Source organism: Suncus etruscus, chromosome 6 (genome assembly GCF_024139225.1).
Source record: "Suncus etruscus isolate mSunEtr1 chromosome 6, mSunEtr1.pri.cur, whole genome shotgun sequence".
In the NCBI taxonomy this organism is placed as follows: domain Eukaryota; kingdom Metazoa; phylum Chordata; class Mammalia; order Eulipotyphla; family Soricidae; genus Suncus; species Suncus etruscus.
Genome location: NC_064853.1, coordinates 7,285,161 through 7,312,645, shown reverse-complemented (window position 1 = coordinate 7,312,645; position 27,485 = coordinate 7,285,161). Strand labels below are relative to the sequence as shown.

The 27,485-nt window shown below is 45.5% G+C and overlaps 1 protein-coding gene across 1 annotated transcript in view; it reads right to left on the bottom strand.

Annotated features, from left to right (window-relative positions):
• Positions 1 to 27,485, bottom strand: part of VPS13D (vacuolar protein sorting 13 homolog D) — a 279,559-nt gene that overhangs the window by 136,153 nt on the left and 115,921 nt on the right. The window contains exons 40-50 of the mRNA XM_049775406.1: positions 24,688 to 24,762; positions 21,590 to 21,695; positions 20,279 to 20,431; positions 17,195 to 17,330; positions 14,613 to 14,660; positions 10,984 to 11,134; positions 10,671 to 10,881; positions 8,027 to 8,274; positions 7,389 to 7,580; positions 6,973 to 7,099; positions 4,751 to 4,893 (exon numbers count right to left, since the gene is read on the bottom strand). Of these exons, the coding sequence (XP_049631363.1) occupies positions 4,751 to 4,893; positions 6,973 to 7,099; positions 7,389 to 7,580; positions 8,027 to 8,274; positions 10,671 to 10,881; positions 10,984 to 11,134; positions 14,613 to 14,660; positions 17,195 to 17,330; positions 20,279 to 20,431; positions 21,590 to 21,695; positions 24,688 to 24,762 (1,590 nt within the window). The remainder of the gene's footprint in view (positions 1 to 4,750; positions 4,894 to 6,972; positions 7,100 to 7,388; positions 7,581 to 8,026; positions 8,275 to 10,670; positions 10,882 to 10,983; positions 11,135 to 14,612; positions 14,661 to 17,194; positions 17,331 to 20,278; positions 20,432 to 21,589; positions 21,696 to 24,687; positions 24,763 to 27,485) is intronic.

Below are 27,485 nucleotides of genomic sequence, written 5' to 3'. Positions count from 1 at the left end.
TTACTAACAACCTTATAGATTAGATGTTTCCATCCATTTTATTCCACAGATGAGGAATATACAGCATGGGAAGAGAGGTCTCCTGCCAGCCCATAAGTGGCATCTCCAGGGATGTAAACTCTGACTCCTTGCATCTCATGATGGAGATAAAAGGGCCCTGCTCAGCAGTCAACAAAACAGTCAAATACCAAGAAAGACCTTAGGATAGCATAGTCAGATGTCCTGAAAGTCCAGATAAAATTCCAATTATAAACATATAAATTTGTTGACTTCATAATTTGCCTAAACTGATTTGAAAAATCTGGTGTCCTTGGGACCAGAGTGAGCATACAGTGGGGAAGGTATTTGTCCTACATTCAGCCAACCTGGGTTCACTCCCTGGCATGCCATAAGGTCCCCTGAGCCCTGCCAGGAGTTTTCCCTAAGCACAGAGTAGGAGTAAGTCTTGAGGATGGCTGGGAGGGAGGGAGGGAGGGAGGGAGAAAGAGAGAAAGAAAAAACAATCTTTCTTTAATATAAGTTCCTTTAATATAAGTCTTCAAAAAGTCTAAAATGGCTGGAGAGAGAGGACAAGGCTAAGGCTCTTGTCCAGCACTGCAAGGTCTGCACAGCATTGCCATGACCTCTGAGCACAGAATCGTGAGTGCTCCCTGCTCACTGCTGGATGTGGCCCAAAATGTCCTTCCCCTGACAAAGCAAAACTAAAACAAAGAGCAGAAAGCAACCATCTCTGAACCTTTCTATCTAAGAAGTGGAATGAAGTGTATCTTGATACCTAGCGGACAGTGTGATCTGACATGATAGTTTCTGACTTCCAGTCATTTTCTTTCTGGGCACACAGAGAAGCATTAGCTGGAAGAAATCATTATCATAGTTGGCCTCAATTAATAGCAAGTTTGCCTATAAAAAAGATGGACTTAATTTAAGAAGAAAAATTATCTCCCGGCACTTCAAGATAAATTATCTGTGTGTATATGTGTGTATGTAACATGTATGTGTGTTTATCTGCTGTGCTACGTCTCAATATTTGGGGGAAAATAGAGCTGACCTATTGTTTTGTTTCTTGTGTTTAGAACACACCAGTTCTGCTGAGAGATTACCCAGGCTCAAAGCTCATTGGTGACTCCCGGCAGTTCGAGAAAAGACTCAAACCTAAGCCTCTACTATTCAAAGGACGCACTCAGTCCCGAGTATTGCTCCAGACCAAAAGCAGGCTTTTTTGAATTGTGCATTGCTGCTTTCATCTTGACTGCCCTGGCTAGCCTCAACATCAACAGCTGATAAGATCAAAATGTAGAAAATCCTTTTCTTAGGAGCTATGTAAGAAGCTAACTGGCAATGTCCCTCTGGCTATTCAGGTCAGGAATGTACCTTAAAACTTTTCAAACATGAAGTGAGTTACCTATCCAATATTTTTTTGTGTGTTTTGGGCCACACCCAGTGACTCAGGGGTTACTCTTGGCTATGTACTCAGGAATTGCTCCTGGCTTGGGGGACCATAAGGGATGCCGCGAATCGAACCCAGATCCATCCTGGGTCAGCCCTGTACAAGGCAAATGCCCTACCATTGTGCTATCACTCAAGCTCCTTATCCAGTATATATTGGTTTTTGGGTCACACTGGCAACGCTCAGGGGTTACTCCTGGCTCTATGCTCAGAAATAGCTCCTGGCAGGCTCAGGGGACCAATTGGGATGCCGGGATTCGAACCACCGGCCTTCTGCATGCAAGGTAAATGCCCTTACCTCCATGCTATCTCTCTTATCCAATATTTTTTAATTCAAATAAAAAACTATAAATTCTCTTGGTGATCCATGCTAAGATCTCATGACCCTTAAGTACTATAAAGATCTATCTTTGCACGCCTTTCTTTGGATAAAAATAAAATTCAAGTCAATCCTAAGAAACACATGGAACTTTTTTTTCCTTTGGTTTTGGGTCACTCCAGGTGGCGCTCAGGGGTTACTCTTGGCTCTATGCTCAGAAATTGCTCCTGGCAGACTAGGAAAACCATATAGAATGCCAGGGATCAAACCCGGGTCTGTCTTGGGTCAGCCACATGCCAGGCAAATGCCCTACCGCTGTGCTATCTCTCTGGCCCTAGTCCTGAGTCTGAGCCAGACGTAGTGACCAAACAGAAATCAAACAATAAATAACATGTAAGCCAGAGCAGGATGTCTACAGAACACCCAACTAGTACCATTGTGGGGTGCTCTGTCTTGACTTTGGTTTGGAGGCCATGGCAGGTACAAAGGGTCCATAGTAGGCTACTAGTTCTCTCTCTCTCTCTCTCTCTATATATATATATATATATTTTTTTTTTTTTTTGACCACACCAGCAGTGCTCACGGGTTAGTCTTAGCTCTGCGCTTAGAAGTCACTCCTGGCAGGCTTGGGGGACCATATAAGATGCCGGGGATCAAGCCCCAGTCCATTCCGGGTTGGCTGCGTGCAAGGCAAATGCTCTACCATTGTGTTATCTCTCCAGCCCCACATGGAACTTTTCATGGATGCTCCTAGCAAATAATTGTACTTGCATCCATCACACATTTCTGATTGGACTGACTGGATAGCTCAGCTTGGCTTTCTGCAAGAGCCCTGTGGTCCCTGCAGGAGAACTATGGTAACAAGCACAGTTCCAGATTCCTGCAATGTGCCCAAATCTAGCTTTAGCCAAGTCATGGCAGCTTGCTGGGGAAACTGTTATCAAGGACAACATATTTCAGCAGAAAGCCAAACAGCAGGAAGGAACTTTGCTTATCAAAGGAGTGGAGCAAATAAATATCACAAAAAAGTAGCAAATGTAATCTTCTGCCAGGGAAGAGAATAAAACTTATTTCTTCTAAACAAGAAAAAAAAATCTTAATAAGGTCCAAAGAGGGTTGAAAGCAGGCTTTGCATGCAGGAGGCAGATTTCAATCCCCAATTCAACATGATCCTCAACTACTTCAGGAGTGGCTCTAAGCATTGAGGCAAGAGTAGCCCCTAAGCACTGCCAGGCGTAACCCCCACCCAAAAAAATATCTTAAATATCACTTTAAAGCAGATAGCTACAAGTCGAGGGAGAATGATAAAACTGTTGACTTTAAAAGAAAATGAAAACTAGGGCTGGAGTACAGAAGGTAGGATACTTGCCTTACATGTGGCTGACCCAGGTTCAATCCCTAGCATCCCATATGGTCCCCAGAGCATGCAACAAGTAATTCTGAGGAACAACAGTGTGTGGCCCCCAAACTAACAAAAATAAAAACCCCAAAACAAAAAAACATGAAATCTGGATTTTAAAAAACTATGCGTATATATGTATGTACCATATATGGTACTACTCAGCTGTCAGAAAAGCTGAAATCCTGTGATCTGCTGCTATAGGGATGGATCTGGTGAGTACCATGCCAAGCTGAATAAAATTAGTCAACAGAGACCGATACTGATTTATCTGTTCTCCCTCATATACAGAAACACAGAAAGAAACATGGTAGGGGGGCCAGAGAGATAGCATAGCAGTACAGCATTTGCCTTGCAAGCGGCCGACCAGGGATGGACCCAGGTTCAATCCCCGGCATCCCATATGGTCCTCGGAGCCTGCCAAGAGCGATTTCTGAGCACAGAACCAGGAGTAACCCCTGAGTACTGCTGGTGTGACCCAAAAATCCAAACCCCCCTCAAAAAAAGTAACATGGTAGGGAAACAAGTTCCCAAAGGCAACAGAAACTGAGAAATGGTCTTTGGGAGAAAGCTCACCACAGAAGGGAGGGCATAGGAAGCAGGATGAAAGGCACATAGGGACAATGGTGATAGGAAATGGACACTCGGGGAGGGCAAGGCCTCGAGGCCCCCAAGTACTACCGAGTGGCCAAGCCTTGTCCCCCTGCATTGAACTGTGGGCCGTATTAGCTAAGAAAACACCAGGAGAGCCCCCAAGGCTCCAAAGCATTACTTAGGAGACCCTCTCCCCAAAGACATTTTTCCATTGCTGAAAAAAGCTGAACAAACAGGAGAATTTTCATCTATGTTCAAGCTCTGTTCAAGCTCTCAATTGGAGCAGAGTTCTGAGATGCCTGGAAACCACTTACTAAAGAAGGATGTGCTGCTCACATTTTCAACTTGAAGCATATTACCCTGAATTTCCCTGGCCCTTCAGAAAGTCTTCCAGATACTCCAGAACATACAGATGTAGCATCCACATCTTTTCCTCCCCATGTCCCACACCCCGGTAAGCTGGTCTGGCAGCTTCCGGTTAACTACGCCCATTTTACTGCATTTCCCACCTCTCAGGTGTACACCCCAATCGGAAACCTACTTCTGACCCAGATTCTCCCTGGCCAAGTCACTTAACCTCTCTGCTTCAGTTTCGAGGAGAACAAAGCCCCTCGACCGATGAGGGCTCGCAAGTTTTAATGAATGCGTGGGAAATGCTTGGAGGATGAAAACCCTTCTAAGTGTTCCTATTATTCCCCCCGAAAAACAAGGAATCGAGCCAAATGAATACTTCCCTGACGCAGGTGAGTTTGAAAGGAAACAGAGTCCCGGACCTCAAAGGGGCAGTGTTTAGGTGGCGCCATAGAGCCCCGCAGAGACCAGGCCAGTGCTGATACCAATCTAGCGCTCAGAGAACAGATCTCTGACCCAGTGCCAAAGAAGAAAATCAGAGCTGGCTGGCAGTCAGGCCCAAGCATATGGCGAGCTTAGCTCTCTGGGTCGAAGCTGGAATACAATGGCAGCGCCTCTCCCCTGCCCCAAGTCCAACCCACCAATGTTATAAATGAGTCCTGGTCGGTTCCCTTGCTGGATGACCTTCAGAGCACGAACGCCACTGCCACCATCCAGCGAGAAGCCCTGACACCAGCCGGGCATGCCTTCTGGGTGAATCCCCCTTCCGATTCTCATCGTGCACCTGTGGGGATGGACAGAGAGACAAGGTCAGCTTCAAGGCAGAGTTGCAAGGACTATTCTAATCAGGAGCACTGATAAGGAGCACTGCCAGCACTAGGTCCTAAAATCCGAGCCCTTCACAGACTGGAGAGCCCCAAACACAGCAAGGCAATTCGTAAGAGGCTAAAAATGAGAAAGGTTGACATGGCTCAATTGTATTTGGAAGGTCCCCACATCTACAACTAAGTATGTTTAAGAGAAAAACGTGACTCTATGAACCTAAAAGGAGAAAATTTTCACAATTTGTATGATTTCTCCAATGCAAAATAAATCTTCACAGTGTATTTTCCAACCCCAGATGAGCTGGACTGAAGCAGTGTTGTGTGTGAATTAATAAACCAAGCCAGTTAGGAGAGAATCATGGGAGTCAGATGGCTTCTCTGGGCCTGCAAAAACCTGATTAACTGTCTTTATTTACCATTTCAAAAATTTTTTTCTTTGGTTTTTGGGCCACACCCAGTGACGCTCAAGAGTTACTCCTTCTATGCGCTCAGAAATCGCTCCTGGTTTGGGGGACCCAGGAATCAAACCGTAGTCCGTCCTAGGTCAGTGGGTACAAGGCAAACGCCCTACCACTCCAGCCCCTACCAGTTCAAATGTGTATGTGTGTGTGCCAGTTCAAATTTGTGTGTGTGTGTGTGTGTGTGTGTGTGTGTGTGTGTGTGTGTGTGTGTGTGTAAAACACCTTTATTTTGGGTAAAACCAAACTGTAAACAAAGATACAAAGAAACTAGGGATGATTTTTGTTCTGGGTAAAACAAGGTGTAAACTAACTCTCCAAGAAATCAAGATTCAGGGTGAAGTAACTCTTCCCCGACTTCGGTGTTTCACAGTGAAAAGAACATGCAACATGCCTGCTTGCAGCCCCTTTTCCCTTTGAAGATCCAGCCGTATTTTCATGGGGTCAGGCAGCACTAGGTGTGTGGCGGGCCCAGGAGAAGCAATTCCTGAACACGTGTTCCAGTTCCTCCACTGGCAGCAGGCACTGTGGCCTTGGACAGAAAACTCCCTCTGAGCCTAGTGGCCTCCTCCTACAGGACCGCCTCTCCTGCCCTCCTTGATTCACTCACTGATCCACTCCCTGATCCACCACTGATTTGGAAGAATCAGAGACAAGTATCTTGTGTGCAAATAAAACTGGAAGTGTCTTGGATAAAGAGATTGGCAGGAATGTCAAGCCCTGGAACTATGATTCTTTTAGAGAAAAAGGGAGAACAGGCTGGAGAAATGGGTTGTCTTCCCTCCCGCCTGTGTCAACCCTCTCTAGATCCCAGCACTAGTATGTATCCTGGCCACTGTACACCCACTGCACTGTGGCACCCCTCAGTCCTACCAGGGAGCAGTGCCACCCCACAGGAAACAGGAGCAGTACTTTAACAACATTGGGCAACCAGGACTACAAACGGGACACTTCTGGTTTGTGAAAAGGCAGGTAGTCAAAGCCAAGACCCGAAGTGAATCAAGGCCCCAGCCATAAATGAAGAAAGAGGACAGGGCATCTTAATCTCCATGGTGGTGACGGCTGCTTGGGGACAGGCTTTCTGTGGGCAATGACCACTGAGATCTCAAAACGGAAGAGTATACTTTCAGGGAAAAAGATCAGTCAAGATCAGTTTCCAAACTTGACCCACAAGAGCCTGGACTGGATTAAAGGGGCGAAGGCTTTTCCAAAGGGCAGATACATAAGCACCCTGATGGCGGGGGCTCGGCTGCGCTGGGAAGTCCCGGGAGAAAGAACCGCCAGGAATGGGGGAGCGCGCGTGGCTGCCCCTCGCCGGCCCGGTTATGAATAGAGCTGTTTCAATACGTGTAAAATGAAACGAGCTCTCATTATAAACCCACCAAATCGTTTATTTTCACTATCAAATAACACAGAAACCGGATCCCAAAAGAGTCCCATTAGGTCATGGTCCTTTTCCCTTGCCAAGGCAGAGTTATTATCTACAGCGGATTTCTGCTTTCAGGGATAAACTAGAGCCTTTGCGAAGGTCCCCCCAGCCCTAGAAGCTGATTTACCCTTCCCATAAATAACTTTACTCACAGGTTTGGCTGCTCTTTGTCGGCGTAGCAGAACAAGAGCGGACTCAGGCTCCGGGCCAGCTCATGTTCCTCAAACTGGCCTGCGGCATCTGTCTTTGCATTGTCCTGTCTGAAGATCAGGGGCAACCCTTTGGGAAAGAGAGGGAAAGTCTACAACAAATCTATTAAGTCTATCTAAGACACATGCAAATGTTAAAGGGAAAAATATATCACCTGCGGGGAAGAGAAGGAAAATGAAACTTACGTGGTGGGTTGAGTTCTGACCATGATTAAGCACTTACTATGAAAGAAGGTTTTTTAGCAGCTTATACCACTGAAGTCATCTGTTTGCACTGGCTCCAATTAGGTAACCCAAGAAATAAATCTGAATGCCCGTGACCAGTGGCCAGGGCCTATCGGAGCAGCCTCGATACATACCTGTCTTGTTAATCAGCCAATATGGAGCAGAAATGAAGATCTTTAAGGAGCCTTCTGCTCGACACACAATTCGGATGGTGAGGTTCAGCTGCCGCCGGTGGGTGTCGTAGAGTCGCATTCTGACCATGTAGTTTTGGGTTCCAGGCGGAATAAGCAATTCTTTACAGAGTGGGAAGTTCTCCAGAGACACACCTAGGGAAGACATATGCAACTAATGCCTTTCTGGATGCTCACTTTAGTTTGTCAAAATAACCCTAAATAATGTAAAAACTAAACAACTTCATCCGTTTGTGGAGGGAATAATAACTGCACAGCTAAGTGGCCAAAATCTGAATAAGAAAATTGGGCTACACCTGGCAGTACTCAGGGTTTACTCTATAGGGGTCCCTCCTGGTGGTTCTTGGAGAACTATTACGTGGTGCTTGCGGGACCATATGTGGGTATTGGGATCAACCAGAATGAGGCAAGCTCTGTGCTTGTTCTCCAGCCCCAGAAATTTAGACTTATTATTGATGACATAAATCCTTTGAGCTGGGTTACCAAGATATTATATGGCATGATTTATCCAAAATGCTGATACCAAATAATTCACTGAAGATTCACCGGCATTTTCTCAGAACTCCAGCACACATCCTTACCTAGTTCGATGTTCTGGGAAGTGTCAGCAGTGTGGAGGGCCACCTCCTTGCCAGGTTTCAGGGTCCCGTTAATTGGCATGCCTTTCACATAGAAGTCCAGCTCACAAGGCAGCAAGTTGCAGATGACCACAGTAGGCAGGAGATAGATGGTATGCCCCGGCTGTCTGAAGATCTGTTTTGCGCTATCAGAAAATATGTTGGATGGCATGTAATCTGGATAATTCTCTTTTTTTATGGCCACACAAAACCTAGGAAGACATAATGGAGTGAGAGTTGTCAGCCTGACAGAACTTGGTCTTTTTCTCCTTCACTGAGCATGAGGAAGGAAGCATAACAACAAATGGTTCAATGATTCAGAAATACATTCACAAGTTATTTGTAAATATATTTACAATTATAAATTATTGATACGCTTATATTTATATAAATTTTAAATATTTATTACATTTTGTAAATAGAAATGGAATATAGATGTAAATATATTTAAATATTACAATTCTATCTTCAATTCAAGAGGATCTATAGAAGCAAAATAAATCACAATAAAACAAGTTTTAAATGTTCAGTTTAAGGATTGAACATTTTTTTACATTATTTTTGTTGTTGTTTATTTGGGGGGGGCACACCCAGCGGTGCTCAGGGGTTACTCCTGTCTCTGCACTCAGAAATCGCTCCTGGCAGGCTCCGGGACCATATGGGATGCCAGGGATCGAACCTGGATGTGTCCCAGGTTGGTAGTGTGCAAGGCAAACACCCTACCACTGTGCTATTGCTCCAGCCCCTAATTTTTACATTATTAAAATACACTGTATGAAAGGATAAAATAATGTAATTTGCGATTTGAGCATAATGAGTGCAGTCAGAAAAAAAGGTACAAAGATAGGGTCCTGAGAGATAGCAGTGGTAGGGCATTTGCCTTGCATGTGGCCAATTTGGGACGAACCCAGGTTTGATTCCTGTCATCCCATATGGTCCCTCAAGCCTGCCAGGAGAGATATCTGAATGCAAAGCCAGGAGTAACCCCTACTCACCGCCAGGTATGACCCAAAAGTCAAAGACCAAGACAAAAAAAGGTATAAAGATAGAATAATTTCTCTCATGTGTGGAATATAAAGATACATAGGAAAGAATCAACACCTCTTGATTAGTTTACTGGCCTGGGGCCTGAAACATGGATGGAGGGCACTGGGTACACTGGGGTGGGCGTACTGGACTGAGGCTTGCAAGACACTATATAAGTCATAAGTCATAGTTCCTCAATAAAGATAAGCAAGGGATATTGTCCAGTTTCTTTTTTCTTAATCTTTATTTTGTTTGTTTGGTTTATTTTTTGTTTGTTTTCGAGTTACACCAACATGCTCATGGCTATTCGGGCTCTGTGCTCAGGAGTAAGCCCTGATAGTGCTTAGAGGAGCATATGTGATGCCAGGAATGTGAAGGATGCAGGCAAGTCCTTTAGCCCCTGTAAGTTCTCTTAGATCTCTACTGTGTGTGTTACAAAAAGCATATGGCTTCTCTTGATGAATTTTCCCCAGATACACAAGATGAACATGCAATCTCAAGATCTCGGTCATTTTGTAAATGTCTGTTATGATAAGCTGACTGACAGCATCATTTCAACCTTTCTAAAAGTTTATTTATTTTTTTTTATAAATTACTGACAGGTAAAGTATGACCAACATCAACTCTAGCTATGTGTTTCTTTATTTCTCCCTTGGCTCTGTTTAACTGGCAAATCTGTGTAAAGGAGACACCGGAATTATAAACACTGGTATTATTGTTACTACACTTCCTCTATAAATTTAAATAAGTAAAAGCTTGTTTTCACTATAAAGGAAGTTATATTAGTTAGTCTCTAATAAAGTACATGGGGGGGGGAGTTTAAAAGGACCTAGAAATTTAAAAGTTTTTCCAATATCAAATCTAGTAACATATTACTTATACTCTTCAAAAAGGTTAAGGGCCAGAGTGATAGCACAGAAGGTAGGGCATTTGCCTTGCACGCAGCCAACCTGGGATGGATTCTGGTTTGATTCCCAGCATCCCATATGGTCCCCCAATCAAGCCAGGTGTGATTTCTGAAGGCAGAGCCAGGAGGAACCCCTGAGCAACACTGGGTGTGGTCAAAAAATAAAAACAAAACAAAACATAAAAGTTAAATAGGAGTCTCTATAGTCAGAAAATTCTGTTATTTGATAAAGTCCCCCAGAAAAACCAGTGCCAAGTACATAAACCTTCTTCCAAATTCCTTTGAGCTGTGCTGTTTTCTCAGATTTCCCAAATCTGTTCCGGAGCTTCCAACCTCAGAATTTTCCTTTCTAATCTTGGAAAGCAGCTAATATTTATTATTTTCCCTTCTTGCCCTCCCTGGCCTCTCTTTACGCTTGTATCCAGATTCCTCGTCTTATGCATGCACGGGGGCTTAGTTGGGTGGCTCTTCCCACAAATATTAGATAAGCCACAGCTTCCCCACTCCCTTCAACTCAGGGATAACATGAGAATCCTTATGAAGTCCAGCTCAAGGACGCACAAGGAATAAGAACCTGCCGGTTTCAAGTAAGTACGAAGGAATCCCTAAGGGTCCTCAGAGAATGAAGAAAAAGGGAGAAAATAAAATCTCAGATGACCGTGTGGCCAAGCTTACCTGAAGAAGCGGCTCTTCTCCGTGTCCATGGAGTGGCACTCTCGCTTGCTACTGCTCACCTCTGCGGTCTTCACGACGTTGGTCCAGTGAATAGGAGCCTTACAGAAGAACACACCCAACCCTTTGGGCCGGGCCTGCAGCCGCCAAGAGGTGAGGTGCAGCGGCACAGCAAAGGAGTGGCCTGGCATGATGGCGGGCAGCACCACGGGCTCTGCCATAACAGAAACAAGCATTAGGCTAAGTTCAGGCAGGGCCATATCCACCCAAACAGACTCATTTGGGAGGAAACCAGGTCCAGCGGGCCCAAACCTACTGTCTGGCGCCGAAGGGCTGTCCAGTCGGAGCTCCATGGGCGTCTCCAGACTGTTCTTCACAATGAGGGCTGAGCGCACGGTGATCACCTTCCGGGCACTGCCCTCCATGGTCACAGCAAAGACCACACGGACGGGAGGTAGGGATGAAAACTGCACTCGAGACAGAAACCAAAAGGACATGACTATGCTTGTGAAAGACACACAAACAACAGCCAGAAAGCCTGATCAAAAGTTCCCGTGGTAAGGGCCGGAGATAGCACAATGGTAGGGCTTTTGCCTTGCAAGCAGCCAATCCAGAATAAACGGTGATTCGAATTCCGGTGTCCCATATGGTCCCCTGTGCCTGCTAGGAGTGATTTCTAAGTGCAGAGCCAGGAGTAACCCCTGAGCGCTGCCGGGTGTGACCCAAAAACCAAAAATAAATAAATAAAAATAAAAATTCCCATAGTGAGACTGTGAGGCGACAGTGAAACTGGTCATTGGGCGCAACTGCACTTAAAGGTGAGGACAGCCTAGAAATCATCGCCACTAACTACTGCCATCATTGCTCAACAGGTGATAATAATAAAGTGTGCCACTCAGAAAAATAAACAGCAAATATTAGTAGTAAAAACCAGTAGTATCAATAGTATTCTAGATGAAGTATACGAGAATCACACCGCTTCCCCCATATTTAGCATATTAATCTTTCAAAATTCCTACATTTTAGTTAAGAAAGTATCTGCTGGGGACCAGAGTGATAACATAAGCCAATCCCTGACAGACTCTGGTTCGATTCCTGGCATCCCATATGGGTCCCCCCAGCCTTCCAGGAGCAACTTCTGAGCTCAGAGCCAGGAGTAACCCCTGAACACTGCGGGGTATGGTCCAAAAACAAAAAGAAAGAAAGTATCTGCTGGAAATTATCCAGCATTGGTAATGTACTTGGGTTCAACATCTGCCCTTATCCAGAAGAGATGGCAAAGGTTTGCTTTGTACTCTACCAGAGGCGAACAGGAACCATCCAATGGAACTACAAACTCAGAAAGGCGAAGGCAAGACTTGACAGAACAGCCCATGATGTCCCTTCTGCCAGTTTAATACAGAAGTGAGAGACGGTCTCACAGTGGGTTGCATAGTACAGACAACACATACACAAACACACGCGCTAAGCTCTGAGACCCTACCCTGGCTTGATAAGATCCAGACTGTGTAATAAAGAATGTTGGCACTGCTGTACCTTTCACGGGAGCAATGACAACACTGAACAGAGTAAAACTTACTTTCCGGGCCCATATGCTATTCACTGAGAGGCCCACCAACAAACCATTTGCATTTCAAAGGATTTTTAAAATAAGCTGCTCTTTCTTCGCAACAACTTTCTACGTACGTTCTGTTCAAGAATCACTCTTTTAGAAACAGGACACTGGGGGAGATTCAGGAACAGCAGAAGGGAGGAAATTCATTTATTCTTGGTCTTGGGTTGCAGCCACTGCTTTTCTTTTTCCATATGTTCATTCACATATTCTACACACATTTTGTGCTGTTCTAACGTGCCAAGAAACATTGGGAGGGGGAGCACGCCCAGCAGTGCTCAGGGGTTTTACTCCTGACTCTGCACTCAGGAATCACTCCTGGAGGGTTGGGGAACATATATGGGATTCTGGGGAGCGATCAGGGGTTGGGTACATGCAAAGCAAGCACCCTCCATGCTGTACCATCTCTCCAACCCTAAGAAACTTAGGTTTTGTTTTTTTTTTTTTTTTTTGGTTTTTTGGGCCACACCCGGCAGTGCTCAGGGGTTACTCCTGGCTGTCTGCTCAGAAATAGCTCCTGGCAGGCATGGGGGACCATATGGGACACCAGGATTCGAACCAACCACCTTTGGTCCTGGATCGGCTGCTTGCAAGGCAAACGCCGCTGTGCTATCTCTCCGGGCCCTGGTTTTGTTTTTAATAGAAAAAAAAAACCCACATTGGGTATACAGAGAAAAGGTATTAAACTATTATTCTTTTTTTTTCTTTTTCTTTTTCTTTTTCTCCTTCCTTCCTTCCTTCCTTCCTTCCTTCCTTCCTTCCTTCCTTCCTTCCTTCCTTCCTTCTTTCTTTCTTTCTTTCTTTTTTTTTTTTTTTAGTTTTTGGGCCATACCCGGAGGTGCTCAGAGGTCTGGCTCTCTGCTCAGAAATCGGTCCTGGAAGGCATAAGGGACCATATGGGATGCCGGGTTTTGAACCACCGTTGGTCCTGGGTCAGCTGCTTGCAAGGCAAATACCCTAGTGCTGTGGTATCTCTCAGGTCCCCATAACCTATTATTCTTATAAGACTATCCAGAACAGGGGCTGGAGCGATAGCACAGTGGTAGGGTGCTTGCTTTGCATGCGGCTGACCTAGGATGGACCTGGGTTCAATCCCTGACATCCCATATGCTACCCCAAGCCAGGAGCAATTTCTAAAAGAATAGCCAGGAGTAACCCGAGTGTCACTGGGTGTGCCCTCCCCCCCAAAAAAACCACACACACACACACACACACACACACACACACACACACACGAAGGGTATCCAGAACACGACGACATTTTGTTCATTGGAGAAACAAATGACACTTCATTCAAACTTTATATATTGTCAACTTGTTTGTTTTTGTTTTGGGGCCACACCCGGCAGCACTCAGGGGTTACTTTTGGTTCTGTGCTCAGAAGTCACTCCTGTCAGACTCAGGGGACCATATGGGATGCTGAGAATCGAACCTGGGTTTGTCCAGGGTTGGCCGCATGTAAATGCCCTCCTGCTGTGCTATCATCTCTCAGGACCCATTGACAACTTTTTAATTAACAATAAGCAGTCCAGAGCTAGAACAAGGTGGGTGTTTGCCTGCATGTAGTCCATCTGATTTTGATTCATAGCATCTCATATGGTCCCCCAAACACCGCTAGGAGTAATTCCTGAATGCAGAGCCAGGAGTATAATCCTTGAGCATTGCCTGGTGTGGCCTAAAACCTATCCCTCCCTCCACCCCCCCCCCCCAAATGAGCAGTACATAAAAACCAACCAACTCAACAAGGTAAAGAAGAAGTGCTCCAAGTTGGGCACTGAGACTTCAAAAAAGTTCCCTGGCAAGGCTGAGAATCAATCAGGCTGAGAGATAGAGCAGGAATTAGGGCACATGCAAGGTTGGCATCCAACCCTGATTCAATGCCAGATTCATATCCCTGCTAAACTTTGGTAGATGTTGCCATGTTGGTATCCATACCACATCTGTGGAACCTAAAACTCAACCACAGCCTCAGCTGGCTGATAATCTAGTGGAGCAGCCCCCAAGCCTCTTAAAGACACAGTGATCACCATCAAAGCTCAAATATCCACTGGCCCAGTGCAGCAGAGACCCCATGTGCCCAAGGCCCAGAGCAATGTCTTCCATCTGATTTTAGTGCATCCCAGCAGACCTGGCACTTCTCATTTCAAGCTTTACCATCCACGAGAGAAGAAACTATAAGCAAAAACCCAAAAAGTGATTTTCTTCATTTCTTTTGTTTGTTTGGGTTTTTAGGCCACACTGGTGGTGTTTAGGTTCTGAAAGGAGTGTAAGCACTACATGTCTACAGTTTGGGTGCACTTGTAAACATGGCGACACTGGAAAATCATACTCACATAAACTTGAGGATGAATAATATTTGTTCTGCTGCTTGGGCTGCCAATCTAAGAAAGATCACAAAAGTCAGAGAGTCAGAACAGACCCGAGTATAAGCATCAACCAATTCAATGACATTTGGGGTGTGTGGGGTTTTTTTTTGCATGAAATAAGTAGCAATCATTAAATACTTCTAGGTGAAGTACAATAAACTATGAAGAGAAAGCAACTTGACCTTGAACAATGTGAGAAAAATCAGTATTCATTTCTTTTTTTTTAAAAAACCTTTATTTATTTTTGTTTTTGTTTTGGGGGGGATTGCGGGGGGCCACACCCGGCAGCGCTCAGGGGTTACTCCTGGCTCTACGTTCAGAAATTGCTCCTGACAGGCTTGGGGGACCATATGGGATGCTGGAATTTGAACCACCATCCTTCTGCATGCAAGGCAAATGCCCTACTGCTATGCTAGCTCTCCGGCCCAGTATTCATTTTTTTTTTTTAACAATTCAATGCATGCAAAATTTCTCTAGAGCACATCAATACAGTAGAAAAGGGTATCTTGAAGGGGGTGGTAGGAGTGAAGGATGGGGATAAATTAGTGTTTTTTATTTGTTGTTTGTTTGTTTTGGTTTGGTTTTTGGGTCACACCCAGCAGCGCAAAGGGGTTCCTCCTGGCTCTGCACTCAGAAATCATACCTGGCAGGCCCAAGGGACTATGAGATGCCGAGGATCAAACCAGGATCGGTCACATGCAAGGAAAATGCTCTACCCACTGTGCTATCACTCCAACCCCAAATTAGTGCTTTCTTTACTAAAATAAATTGAGACAGAAAAGTAATCTTAAATCTAAGTTGTTTTTTTTTTTTAAAGAAATTGTAAAGAGGGGCTAGTGTGATAGCACAGCAATAGGGCGTTTGCCTTGCACACTACAGACCCAGGAAATCCTGGTTCGATTCCTGGCATCCCATATGGTCCCCTGAGCCTGCCAGGAGTGATTTCTGAGCACAGAGTCAGGAGTAACCCGGGTGTGGCCCAAAACCAATCAACTGATAAATAAATTTTAAAAAATTATATCTGGGAGCCAGCGAGGTGGCCCTAGAAGTAAGGTGTCTGTCTTGCAAGCGCTAGCCAAGGAAGGACTTCAGTTCAATCTCCCAGCATCCCATATGGTCCCCCCAAGCCAGGGGCAATTTCTGAGCACTTAGCCAGGAGTAACCCCTGAGCATCAAATGGGTGTGGCCCGAAAACCAAAACAAAAAACAAAAAAAAAACTAAAATATTATATCTGATGTGAAGGACACTGGTGGTCCCCCCTTTCTCAAAATAAATAAAAAAATAAACCAACCACTGGTTATATTACAGAAAATAATAGCATTTGTATTTCTCTAAAGCAAGTTTATTTGTTTGATTTTGTGTTACTAGAGACAGAAACCACAACTCACAAATGCAAGGCAAGTGTTCCATTGCCAAGCTACATCCTGGCATTAATATCAAGGTGGGGTTGTTTTTAGCTTTTTTTTTTTTTTTTTTGGCTTGGATCATACCTCAGTGTTCAGGGGATAGTCCTGGCTCTAGGCTCAGGATTAAGCCCTAGCAGTGCTCAGGGGACCATATGTAGTTCTGGAGATTTGAATAGGGTCAGCAAAATGCAAGGAAAATGCCTTAACCCTACCTCTCTAGTCCCACTAAAGACAAAACTTAAAAAAAAAAAAAGAAGGGGCTGGAGTAGTAGCACAGTGGTAGGGTGGTTGCCTCGCACATGGCTGATCCAGGACAAACAAGATTTCGATCCCCAGTATCCCATATAGTCTCCGAGCTAGGAGGGATCTCTGAGCACAGAACCAGGAATAAACCCTGAGCACTACCAAGTGTGGCCCAAAAACCAAAATGGGGGTACACCAGAGTGATAGTACAGCAGTAGGGCATTTGCCTTGCATGTGGTTTTGATCCCCCGGAGTCCCATATGGTCCCCCAAGCTAGGAGCAATTTCTGAGTGCATAGCCAGGAGTAACCCCTGACAGTCATGAGGAAGGGAGGGGCGGGGCAGGGAGGGAGAGGAGAGGGGAGGGAGAGGAGAGGAGAAGAGAGAAAAAAGAAAAAAAATTTGCTTTTCCTTTCCAATTTTCCTTTCTATTTTATGAAAAACAAATAGATTCTGTTTAGAATTTTGGATGTTTGAATAAAGAACAAACAAAAACTTTAAAAGGAATGTGACAAAAATAGTACTTAAAAATCACCTTCTGTATAGTATGTGAAATAAAGCTTAGCTGTATTTGGCCAATTGCCAGTCACGTAGCTTAGTATGAAATGGGTCTGTGTAGGCGAGGAAATACGTCTTTTTGCCAATTATATATCCTAGTTTTTCTGTTCTGTTTTTCACTGAGACAACCCAGGGCTGACTTAGCCACATACTGATTACCAATACCTCTGACTGACCCCAAATAATGTTACTTCTTTTTCCAAGAGCTAGAAACAAAGAACGCGAGACATTTTCACCACAGTAAGGCAATTATTAGGCGGAACCATCTGCCTGCCCGGCTTTCGGGGCACATGGGCGGGGCCCAATCTTACGAATAAAATCCATTTTTACAGCTACACACACCGTGGAGCAAGATGAATTCTTATCTGGTGCCGCATAACGGAAAAAGGTGCCGACTTTATCCACAGACACGGGGCTCACTTGCTCCCAGCCACTGACACGCACTTGCAACTGATGGATCCGAAGGTCATGGGTGTGTCTGAGAAGCAAAAATGGGGCGGATAATAAGCTTCACTGGGAAGGAAAGAAATCAGGAAAGATTCAGGTCTGGCTTTACTTTTTAAGTATGGACTTAAAAACCCTTGGTTAGCTTGAGCCTTCTGGCGATTACCTTCCTAACTAAAGCAAAGGAGATGAAAAGAAATGTTGGAACTGGGTTGCATACCTAAAAAACCAAAATTGCGAGCTCTGTAAACCTTCCTGGAGAGGGGCATTTACCCTTTCCTTGTAAAATCAGGCAGTTCCTGTCCCCAGGTCAGGGCTTACCACCCCCCACCTTGATAAAAACAATGCTGCTCGCTCAACTCATTGGGGCAGAGCAGTAAAGAAGCTGTTCCAGAGCTTTAATCATGTAACCATATGCTGGAGAAGGCCTAAAAGGACATTTCTTCTGGGTTCTCTCCTGGAGCTGGGCTTGGCCGCAGTCCCCGCCCTCCTACAGAGGGGTTCGAGATGGAACCCTCAGAGTTTTAGGGCGGAAGTGCTGAGCTGACACTGGAGCAGGAGGCAGTGGGCAGAACGGGAGGAACAGGAGGAAATTGCACATTTAATTCTATTTTAGATTCTGCCTAATTCAAGCCAGAAGTCTGAAATGGGGAACTGGATTTTAGGCTGACAGGAAGAGGGAGGGAATGGGGTAGAGAGTGCCAAAGGGGGGGAAAACCAGAGGAGGCATTTATTTTGATGAATTCAAGCAGAACGGTGGGACCAGAAATGGGTTACAAACGTGGGATCTAAACCAGAAATGACAAGGAGGTCAGCCCCCTTCTGATACAACAGAGGCAGCAGCGCCTATTAAGAAAAGGAGCCAACAGCTCTGTAATTAGCTTCTCCAAGAACTTGGTGGAACAGGAAAAAGATCAGCACTTACTCCTGAAAATTCAAGCCTGGTTTCCAGGTACATGGGCCTAGCATAGTAATTCTTTAAATTACTTTTTTCCCCTATAAAAATCACAGGGGACCCACAGTTTCAGAATTCTTGCAATTAAGGGAGTCACATGTGCTGGCTCAAAGCCATGCAAAAGCAAAGGGACGTTTAAAGGACCTCGAAGCAGGTTTGCCCACAAAGTCTGGAAGCGCCTGAAAGCATGAAACTACAGAAGGCTGAAGCCAGTCTCTAACTTTCAGCTCGGATTGAAAACAAAAAAGAAGTTCAAATGCTAAGACAATTTAGGAGAGGGAAACAGGTCTCCCAAGAACAGCTCAGAAAGCCCTCCCTTGGCCAACTGGGTCTGCGTTCAAAGAGGGAGAGGGGGGCAGCAGTGGCACTAAAGCCAGTGATTACCCAGATCATCCTGAAGTGTGGGGGTGGGGGGGGTGGGAGGGGAGAGTTCCTGGGCCCTACCTGGTAATGCAAGAGGAACCAAATAAGCATGTCATTAAGGGGTCAAACCTAGGACAGCCAATGGAAGGTATGTGCTCTCACTCATATACTGTACCTTTAATCCCTAAATATTGAAATCTTGTTTTTTGGTGGGGGGGGGGGCACACCTAGCAGTGTTCAGGAGTTAGTTATTCCTGGCTCTGAGCTCAGGAATCACTCCTGGCAGGCTCAGCGGACCATTTGGAATGCTGGGCGTCGAACTCGGCCCAACCACATGCAAAGCAAAAGCCCTCCCTGCTGTACTATCACTTGGGCCAGGAAATGCTAAAAATCTCAACCTGATCCCTACAAGACCCACTAGATACAGCCCTTCCATTTCAACAACGTTTGTACAGACTTTCACAGCCTCTCAGTAACTAGACATCCCCTGCCCTCACGTCCAGCCCAGAACATCATTCACTCCTGAGAATCTGTCAGCGAGCTCTCTGCCTGGAAGAGCTGCTGTCTGACCCTCCTTAGAAACAAACCACCATTACTCAGGTAACAGTACAGCGATGATAGCACTTGCATGATTGGCCAACTAGGGTTCATTCAATCTCCAGTAGCCAATATGGTCCCCTGAGCACCGCCAGGAGTGGTCTCTGAGCACAAAGCCAGGAGTAAGCCCTGAGCACCACTAGATGTGAACCAAAAACAAACAGAAAACTACGTTACTAGTTCTGCTTCCTAAAACTAGATGAGACTGCCTCTATAGCAGGGGTCTCAAACTCGCAGCCCGCGGGCCGTTTGCAGCCCTCCGTACAACTTTTTGTGGCCCGAGGCCTGCCTTCAAATATCGCAGTATTTGCGATTATTCGCTTACCGAATAATCGTCATAAAAATCGCATCAAACATTCGCATACCCTGAGCAGTTCCGTTTGGGGTATGCAAATATTTAATGCGATTTTTTGCCATTTTTTTCCTTACTAATGCGATTTTTTATTGCAAATATTCGGTAAGCGAAATCCCTTATGCGGCCCTGCCTCACCCCGACTTTGCCTCCTGCAGCCCCCAGGTAAATTGAGTTTGAGACCCCTGCTCTATAGAGTCAGTCATTCACCTCCAGCAGGTGCTCAGGAACTACAGCAACAGGTCCTAAGGTTCTTGGAAGAAGCATCATGAAAAACAACCAAGGGGGCTGGACTTGGGTGCTTCAACCCTATTACTGGACACATTATCATCCCTTTTATTAAATCCAGAGATTAAATAAAATGTACCTCAAAGGTAACAGGCTAGCCCTCACCTATTATTTTTTTAAATGCTGTTTTAAAAAAAAAAAAGTTTAAAAATATTTTAAATACCACTGAGCACAGTGGTAGGGCATTTGCCTTGCATGCAGCCAATCCAGGATGGACCTTAATTTGATTCCTGGAATCCCATATGGTCCCCTAAGCCAGGAGCGATTTCTGAGCACATAGCGAGGAGTAACCCTAGCGTCACAGGGCGTGCCCCCCCCCATTTTTTTTACATCATTACAGAAGGTGCTATAGCAAATTTCCAGAAACAATCACTTGTATCATAAACATTTTTTAGGAATTAAAAGAAAAAAATCCCACGTTTTTTACCTGTGTCTCAGCTTTCCTCTTGCTTCAAATTCAAAGGGAATCTCTTCCCCGGTGAGGACTTCCCGCCACTCACTCACATTGTGAGCATCATCGAGGAACGTTCCATTGCCTTCTGGAACCAGCCCTGGACTCCCGCTGTGAGACAATGCAGCTCTGGAAGCAACAGACAACATCAGCAATTCTCACCTCCCCTTCAGGGCCTTCACCCAGACAGAGTTCAGCCCAATGCAGGGAGCAGAAACACCCGAGCTGTGACCTGGCATACTAAGAGAAAGGCCAAGTCAGGTTTTCTCCACGTTAAGTCCAATTTAGTGGGGACCCTGAAACTGGCTGAGCCTGGTCCCAAGAGCCACTGGTCTACAGCACAGACCAGATCCGCATGCGCCAGAAACTAAGAGGTGATTTTATCAGATATTTATGTGATCACATAGGATACAAACAATCTAAACTGCTGCTGGTAGTTGGGTTATTGGGTCTTTTGTTTTCTTTAAAATATCTTTGAGGGGGGGGGGCCGGAGAGATAGCATGGAGGTAAGACATTTTGCCTTGCATGCAGAAGGATGGTGGTTCGAATCCAGGCATCCCCCCCGAGCCTGCCAGGAGCGATTTCTGAGTGTAGAGCCAGGAGTAACCCCTGAGCGCTGCCAGGTATGACCCAAAAACCAAAAAAAAAAAAAAAAAAGTCTCTTTTAGAGCATGATTGTCCTGATGGGAGGTGGGACACATATGCTCTCCAAACAGCTCACTTGGTGACTTGTTCCCTCCTCACTTCCCTGCAGGTCTCAGAGAGCTCAGCATGGAACAGGAAAGTTATGCTGAGTCTTGCGTGGAGAGAGCTGTCAGAGAACACTTTCTGCTTGAGTTCTCCTGTGTTCTCCAAACTCCTCCTGACACCCTGGGCACAGAAGCGTGCCAGGTCTGGAAGACAACCCTGGAGGAGCAGGAGGGCAAAGGGAGATGGAAGGTGCTTCCAAAGCAGCTGAGAGAAAAATGTCAGGTGTTGGGTTTAATAACTAAATGTGGCTTCTTTTAATGAAGAAGGCAGTGGACACTAAAGAAAAAAGATAAAATTCTTTGCTTCCAGCCTCTCTACTCACCCCTTAATTTCCTTGACTTTAACAATATCAGAAAGCCCAAGATAAAATTCCAAATTTTGGTAGCTCATACTCAAAACCATCTTCTCTGGTCACAGCTTCTATGGAGAACCTGAAGCTCCATCAATATCTCAGCAAGTGACTAACTCAGACAGTCCCCCGCAGGGGGTCTCAGGCTCTGCAGGGTGAGGGACAGGGCCAGACTCTGGGGTCTCACCTGGTGGGTGTGGTGGTCAGGGTGGCAAACCACAGGGTGCAGCCGGTGTGATTTCTCAGAGCAAAAGGCACAAAAGGCTGCCGGCGCTTAGGTGCTTTCACCTCTGCTACAGAGAAAGAACAGGCAGTGAGCGGTCAGAGGCCCTTCTTCGTGGCAGACACCCTCCCCTTTCCTGGAAGTTGAGGCCCAAACAATCTGTGCAAAGGGGCAGAGGGGTGAGAACAGTGAGAAGAAACTGACACCTGTGTGCAGGATCTCCATGTATTTTGCTGCCGTGGTTCCCCCAAATACAGGTGGGAACCCCCACCCCAACCCTCCCTGCTCTCGATTCTCTCAACCCCTAATGGGCTAGCATCTCAGAGAAAAACATCAAGCCTAACTGGGCTAGAGCCAAGGAAAGAGAAACAGAACTAAAGTGCACTCTGCCCCAATCACTTGCTGATCTACCAAATAGGAGGCCTGATCTTTAGCAAGAGGTGGTGTGTGAGGGTCAAAGGGGTCCACAGCACCTGGACTGGAACAGGACAGATCTCTCTCCCACAGTAAAAGTTAGATTTGCCATGTTGGGCAGAAAAGAGAATAAAAACCTGCCCTATCATCTTCCTAGGAAATGTTACAGCTAGCTTGTTTTCTTTTTTCCTCGGTACCACCCATTTTTGCTACGGTCCCCATGATGAAGAGTACAGAGGAGCTAAGACAGAAGATATTTCACACAAAGGATGGTCAAAAAAATTAGAAAGAAGCCCTGTTGAGCACAAGACCAAAAATGCATTTGAGAGAGAGACTCGATGTGCCCACACACACACGGCCAGAACCCAAGGGGCAAGAAACCAAATTACCAGAAAGACACCTGCCCTGCCTGAGCCTCAGCGGTGGGCATTCATCTGCCAACACCACTGCCCTGTACAGGGACAGCAGGCGCTGGACACCCCCATAGCCAGGGCCCAATGCACTGGATGCAGCTTCAAAGCGCAAAGGCTCTTCAGTGGGGAGATAGTGCCTGCTAGAGGAGACTGCAGTGGCTGACTGAAAACATCAGGCTCAAACTCTAGGCAGGGCTCAGAACAGAGTGGGCAGCAAAGTCTGTGACTTCTGAGCCCAAGCAGGCCAAAGGGAGCTTCACAGGCAAAAGGGGAGCCTCTTAGGTCAAAGAGAGCCTCACAGGGCGAGGAGAGCCTCACAAGCCATGACCTTCACAGTCCATGGGGAGCCTCCTGGAACACGGGGAGCCTCATGGATCAAGGGCAGTTTCACAGGTCATGGGGAGCCTCACAGGACAAAGAGGAGTCCTGCTCTCACTAGAGGCAACTGGCCCAAGAGGGAACCCATCCAAGCACAGTAGAGCCGCCTGGTTAAGGTGGGCTCTCCTTCCATGCAGCAGTACAGGTGAACCCAAAGGATATGAGATCAGCCTTTTTTGTTTTCTTTCTTTCTTTATGGTAGGTAGGGGTCCCCAAAGATGTTCAGGAGGGTCCCAAGTTCCTCGCAGTAATTTTCTCAGTGAGCCAGCCCAGTGCTTCCAAAGGCCCAAGAATGCAGGCATTATCCAGGCCACCCCGGTATTATTTGGGGTCTCCAGTGGTGTTTGGGGAGCATGTGGTTCCAGGGATTTAACAGAAGTGGGCTATATGTTAGGCAAGTGCCATGGACACTGGTCTTTTGGGCCTCAAAATGCCCGGTTTATCAATCATATGAAATAAAGTCTCAGGTCAGCTTCAAGCCAGTCCCATTAATGAAGGCAAGCCCTGATCTCTCTGAGCCTCCGTCCTGACCCACTAAATAGGAATAATGCTCCCACTAGTCTGACAGGCTACATAACAGAGAAGGTAAGAAGGCCATGAATAACAATTACTTAATTGTGAGCTTTCCTTTGTGACCTCTCCCCAAGAGTTCCCTTGGGCAAATCTTCTACAGAAACCCACCCAACTGCACCTAGATATGATATCCCTGTTCTAAACTCTTGTGAGGAAACTTTAAATCTGAGTGGCACTTTTTACAAAATTTATTATAACCCAGTATCCATATAAATCATTTTCGCTAAGTCATGTTCCTACAAGCAAATGATATGAACATTCTCGGAAGACCACCTCATCCCTTGTGTCCATGTCCTGCACTCAGCAGCCAAATTCTCTATAAAACTTTTTTTTTTTTTTTTTTGGTTTTTTGGCCACACCCATTTGATGCTCAGGGGTTACTCCTGGCTAAGCGCTCAGAAATTGCCCCTGGCTTGGGGGGACCATATGGGACGCTGGGGGATCGAACCGTGGTCCTGATCCTTGGCTAGCGCTTGCAAGGCAGACACCTTACCTCTAGCACCACCTCGCCAGCCCCAATATAAAACTTAAAGGTCTCAGAGGGAAATGAAGGAATATTTCATCTTTTATCTCACTGAGTACCTTTTTTATATCTAAAATAACTAAGACTTGTGTCTAAGCAACTCTTTTTTGTTGTTTTTTGTTTTGGGGCCACACCTGGTGATGGCTCAGAGGTTACTCTTGTTTCTGCGCTCAGAAATTGCTCCCAGCAGGCTCAGGGGACCATATGGGATGCCAGGGATCGAACCCTGGTTCATCCTGGGTCGGCCACGTGCAAGGCAAATGCCCTACCACTGCACTATCACTACAGACCATGTCTAAAGCAACTTTTTACTGACAGCTTTTTTTCCTCACTCAGTCCCTAATAATTATAGTTCCTATTCTATAATAATGATAGAATCTTATTATCTAATGACCAACAAATGTTCACCAAACATTCTACCAGAATTTGCAGAACTGCTTGAAGGAGGTGGTTTTCTTCCACCTACTTGCCTGTCAGTGAGAAATTAGCTCTGATGTGGGACCCTCTGGCACCCCATACTGTAGACTTGGTCCCATTTGCAAAGAAAGGCAGACAGAAGAAATGGCCTAAGAACCTACACCTCACCCCGTTCTGACAGAGGCGCCTCTGGTCATTAGGAAAAAATGATGACCAGACGCCAAAATGAAGTCCGAGGCACTGGGTGCGTCCCCCATCCAGCTCTCACTCCTAGGAATAACGTCAGTGTACAAGGCGGTTCTTAAACAGGAAAGAAAGCAAGCCCTCGCTTGGCTATACTGTACCTCTAGCATAGATCTGGTGCTCTAGGTTAGTCAGACTGGCTGTACTCCTAGTTCTAAGGTAGACAAGGGGGAGGCCTGGTAGACAGGAGAGACAAAGTTAGAGGGGAAGATACAAGTGAAGTGAGTTAAAAGACAGCATCAAAACAAGCACAAGTATAGTCCATGACCAGAATAGCAGGCACCATGCAATTATAGAACCCATTCTCTTCCGTGAGCACCGAGAGCTAAAACAGATACTTGGCAAAGTGAGCAAGACATTTTTCTGCTAGTTTTGACAGTGGAAGCTGTGTTAAAGCAGCAAGCGCCTGGATGGCTGGTTGTTTGCTTACTTGCTTTGCTTTTGACAGAAAAAAAATGCATTTAACATTCTCTCTCTCTCTCTCTCTCTCTCTCTCTCTCTCTCTCTCTCTCTCTCTCTCTCTCTCTCCCCCCTCTCTCTCTCTCTCTTTCTTTCTTTCTTTCTTTTGGTTTTTGGGTCATACCTGGCAGTACCATAGAGTCACTCCTGGCAGGCTCCGGGGATCATATGGGATGCCGGGATTTGAACCAGGATCCATCATGTGATGAACCGCATGCAAGGCAAATGCCTTGCCGCTGTTCTATTGCTCTGGCTAATATTCTCTTAAATACATTTCATTTATTAGTGTGCATATCTGCAGCACTCCAGGGCTAGACATGGCTCTGTGTTTAGGAGTGACTGATCAGTCTTTGGGAGAAGGTACATGTGTGTGGTGCCAGGGATTGAGCCAGGTCACTGGCACAAGGCAAGTATCTTAATCTTTGTATTCCCATTCCAACATATATGCACATTCATTTTGCGGGGGTAAGGGTCACAGTCAGCAGCACTCAGGGGTTATTCTTGGCTCTGCACTCAAAAATTGCTCATGGCAGGCTGGGGAAACCAGATGGGATGCTGGGACTCAAACCCAGGTTTGTCCAGGGTTGGTCACGTGCAAGGCAAAGGCCCTACCACTGTGCTATCACTCTGGTCCACACATGCACATTCTAAGTGACAGATTTCCATGAAAGGTCCTTTCTGACTAAAAAAGAAAACAGCAACAGCATGCCAGTCCCCCCAGGGTCTTAAAAATTCTAGAGCCAAGTCTATTCCCAAGGATTGTTTTTTAAAATAAACTCTGCCAAGGAGTTATCTCATTCCATAGTATTATTTACTTTATAAAGCAGACACAGCAACTTTGAGAATGTTTATATTTGGCATTTCCACAAAATGTCTTTGGGGTACAAAATGTCCGAATCCATTAAGGTGCGTGACATTTGGGCTCACCTGTAGAATCTCAGCCCTCACTAAACAAAGCCAACAACCTTGTCAAGTGAGACCATTATTCTCTTTTCCTTACTAAAAGAAAACAGTGAAAAGTCAACGTGCCCGAGACTGAATTTCATATTAAGAATTTCTATTTCAAGGACTTATTCTGAAGCTGGCCTGAATAAAATACAAAGCTTTGAGGAGAGAAGGAACTAAATGTCCTTGAATAAGCCCTGGGAGTATCTGATCAAGGTTCAAACCTACTGGTTTTTAAGACAAATACTCGAGAAGCTTTCTTAGTAAATACTTACTATTTAAAAAATGTGTGCGTGTATGTTGTGTGTGTGTGTGTGTGTGTGTGTGTGTGTGTGTGTGTGTGTGTGTGTGTGTGTGTGTGTGTGTGTGTGTGTGTGTACAATCCCATTTTTACTACTACCCAAGAAATACATGTACACTTAGGCCTAATTAAAAAGATGCATTATGCATCATACCTTTAGAGGTCTAAGTAACCGTAAAAAAATTCTGTCAGTAAATTAAAAACCCAGCTTTAATTTAGCACTGGTGTTGAACATGTGTAAGGCAGTTTACCGAGTACAAAGAGGAGAAAAAAATAGTTAAGAGACAGGGAGGAGGGACCGAAAGAAATTCCTTCATCTGGGTTGAGTGCTGGAACAATGTATGACTGAAATCCAACACTAAACAACTTAGTAACTGTGTATCTCACAGTGATTCAATTAAAAAATTTTTAAATAAAAATAAGAAAAAGAATGAACAAGAGGGAGGAAGGAAGGAAGGAAGGAAGGAAGGAAGGAAGGAAGGAAGGAAGGAAGGAAGGAAGGAAGGAAGGAAGGAAGGAAGGAAGGAAGGAAGGGAGAAAAGGAAGGAAGGAGGGAAGGAGGGAGGGAGGGAGGGAGAGAGAAAAGGAGGGAAGGAGGGAGGGAGGGAGGGAGGAAGATAAAAGAATGAAAGAGAATGAAAAAGTTCCTTCTTTCATCTGAATTTTAATGTTTAGGCTTCCTAGTATTTGCAGGGAATCTGATTTAAAGCCTGCTGTATGAATAATGTTTTAGAAGCACACACCTCAGCGTGCGTTATATACTACAATGACTAAACTACTCAGAGTCTTTAGGGGAAGACTGTGCTACAACTTCCTGCACACAAACCAGGAAGGCTAGAGGAGGCGTCAGAATTGAAGGTGATGGTATCAGAAAAGTTCTGGCTCCTCACAAAAGAAACTGCTGGAACAATAGGGAGCAAATGGAGCCAGAACGCTCTGGTCACTCCTTCTAGAAGTACTGGGCACGAAGTTCACTTACACTGCCCGACAAATCGGGAGAGACAAGCCAGTTCCAATACTGCATCACTCTGAAAATCCATCTTCCCATGACACGTTTGTGGACCAGATGGAATATTTAAGTATTCATGAGCTATGTGAAGTCCCGCCAAGACTTCCCAAAGAAACCACACAGAAAGAGTTGGGGCTCAGCTGAATTTAGATGACAATGGCTTGTGGAACAACTAAGGACCACGC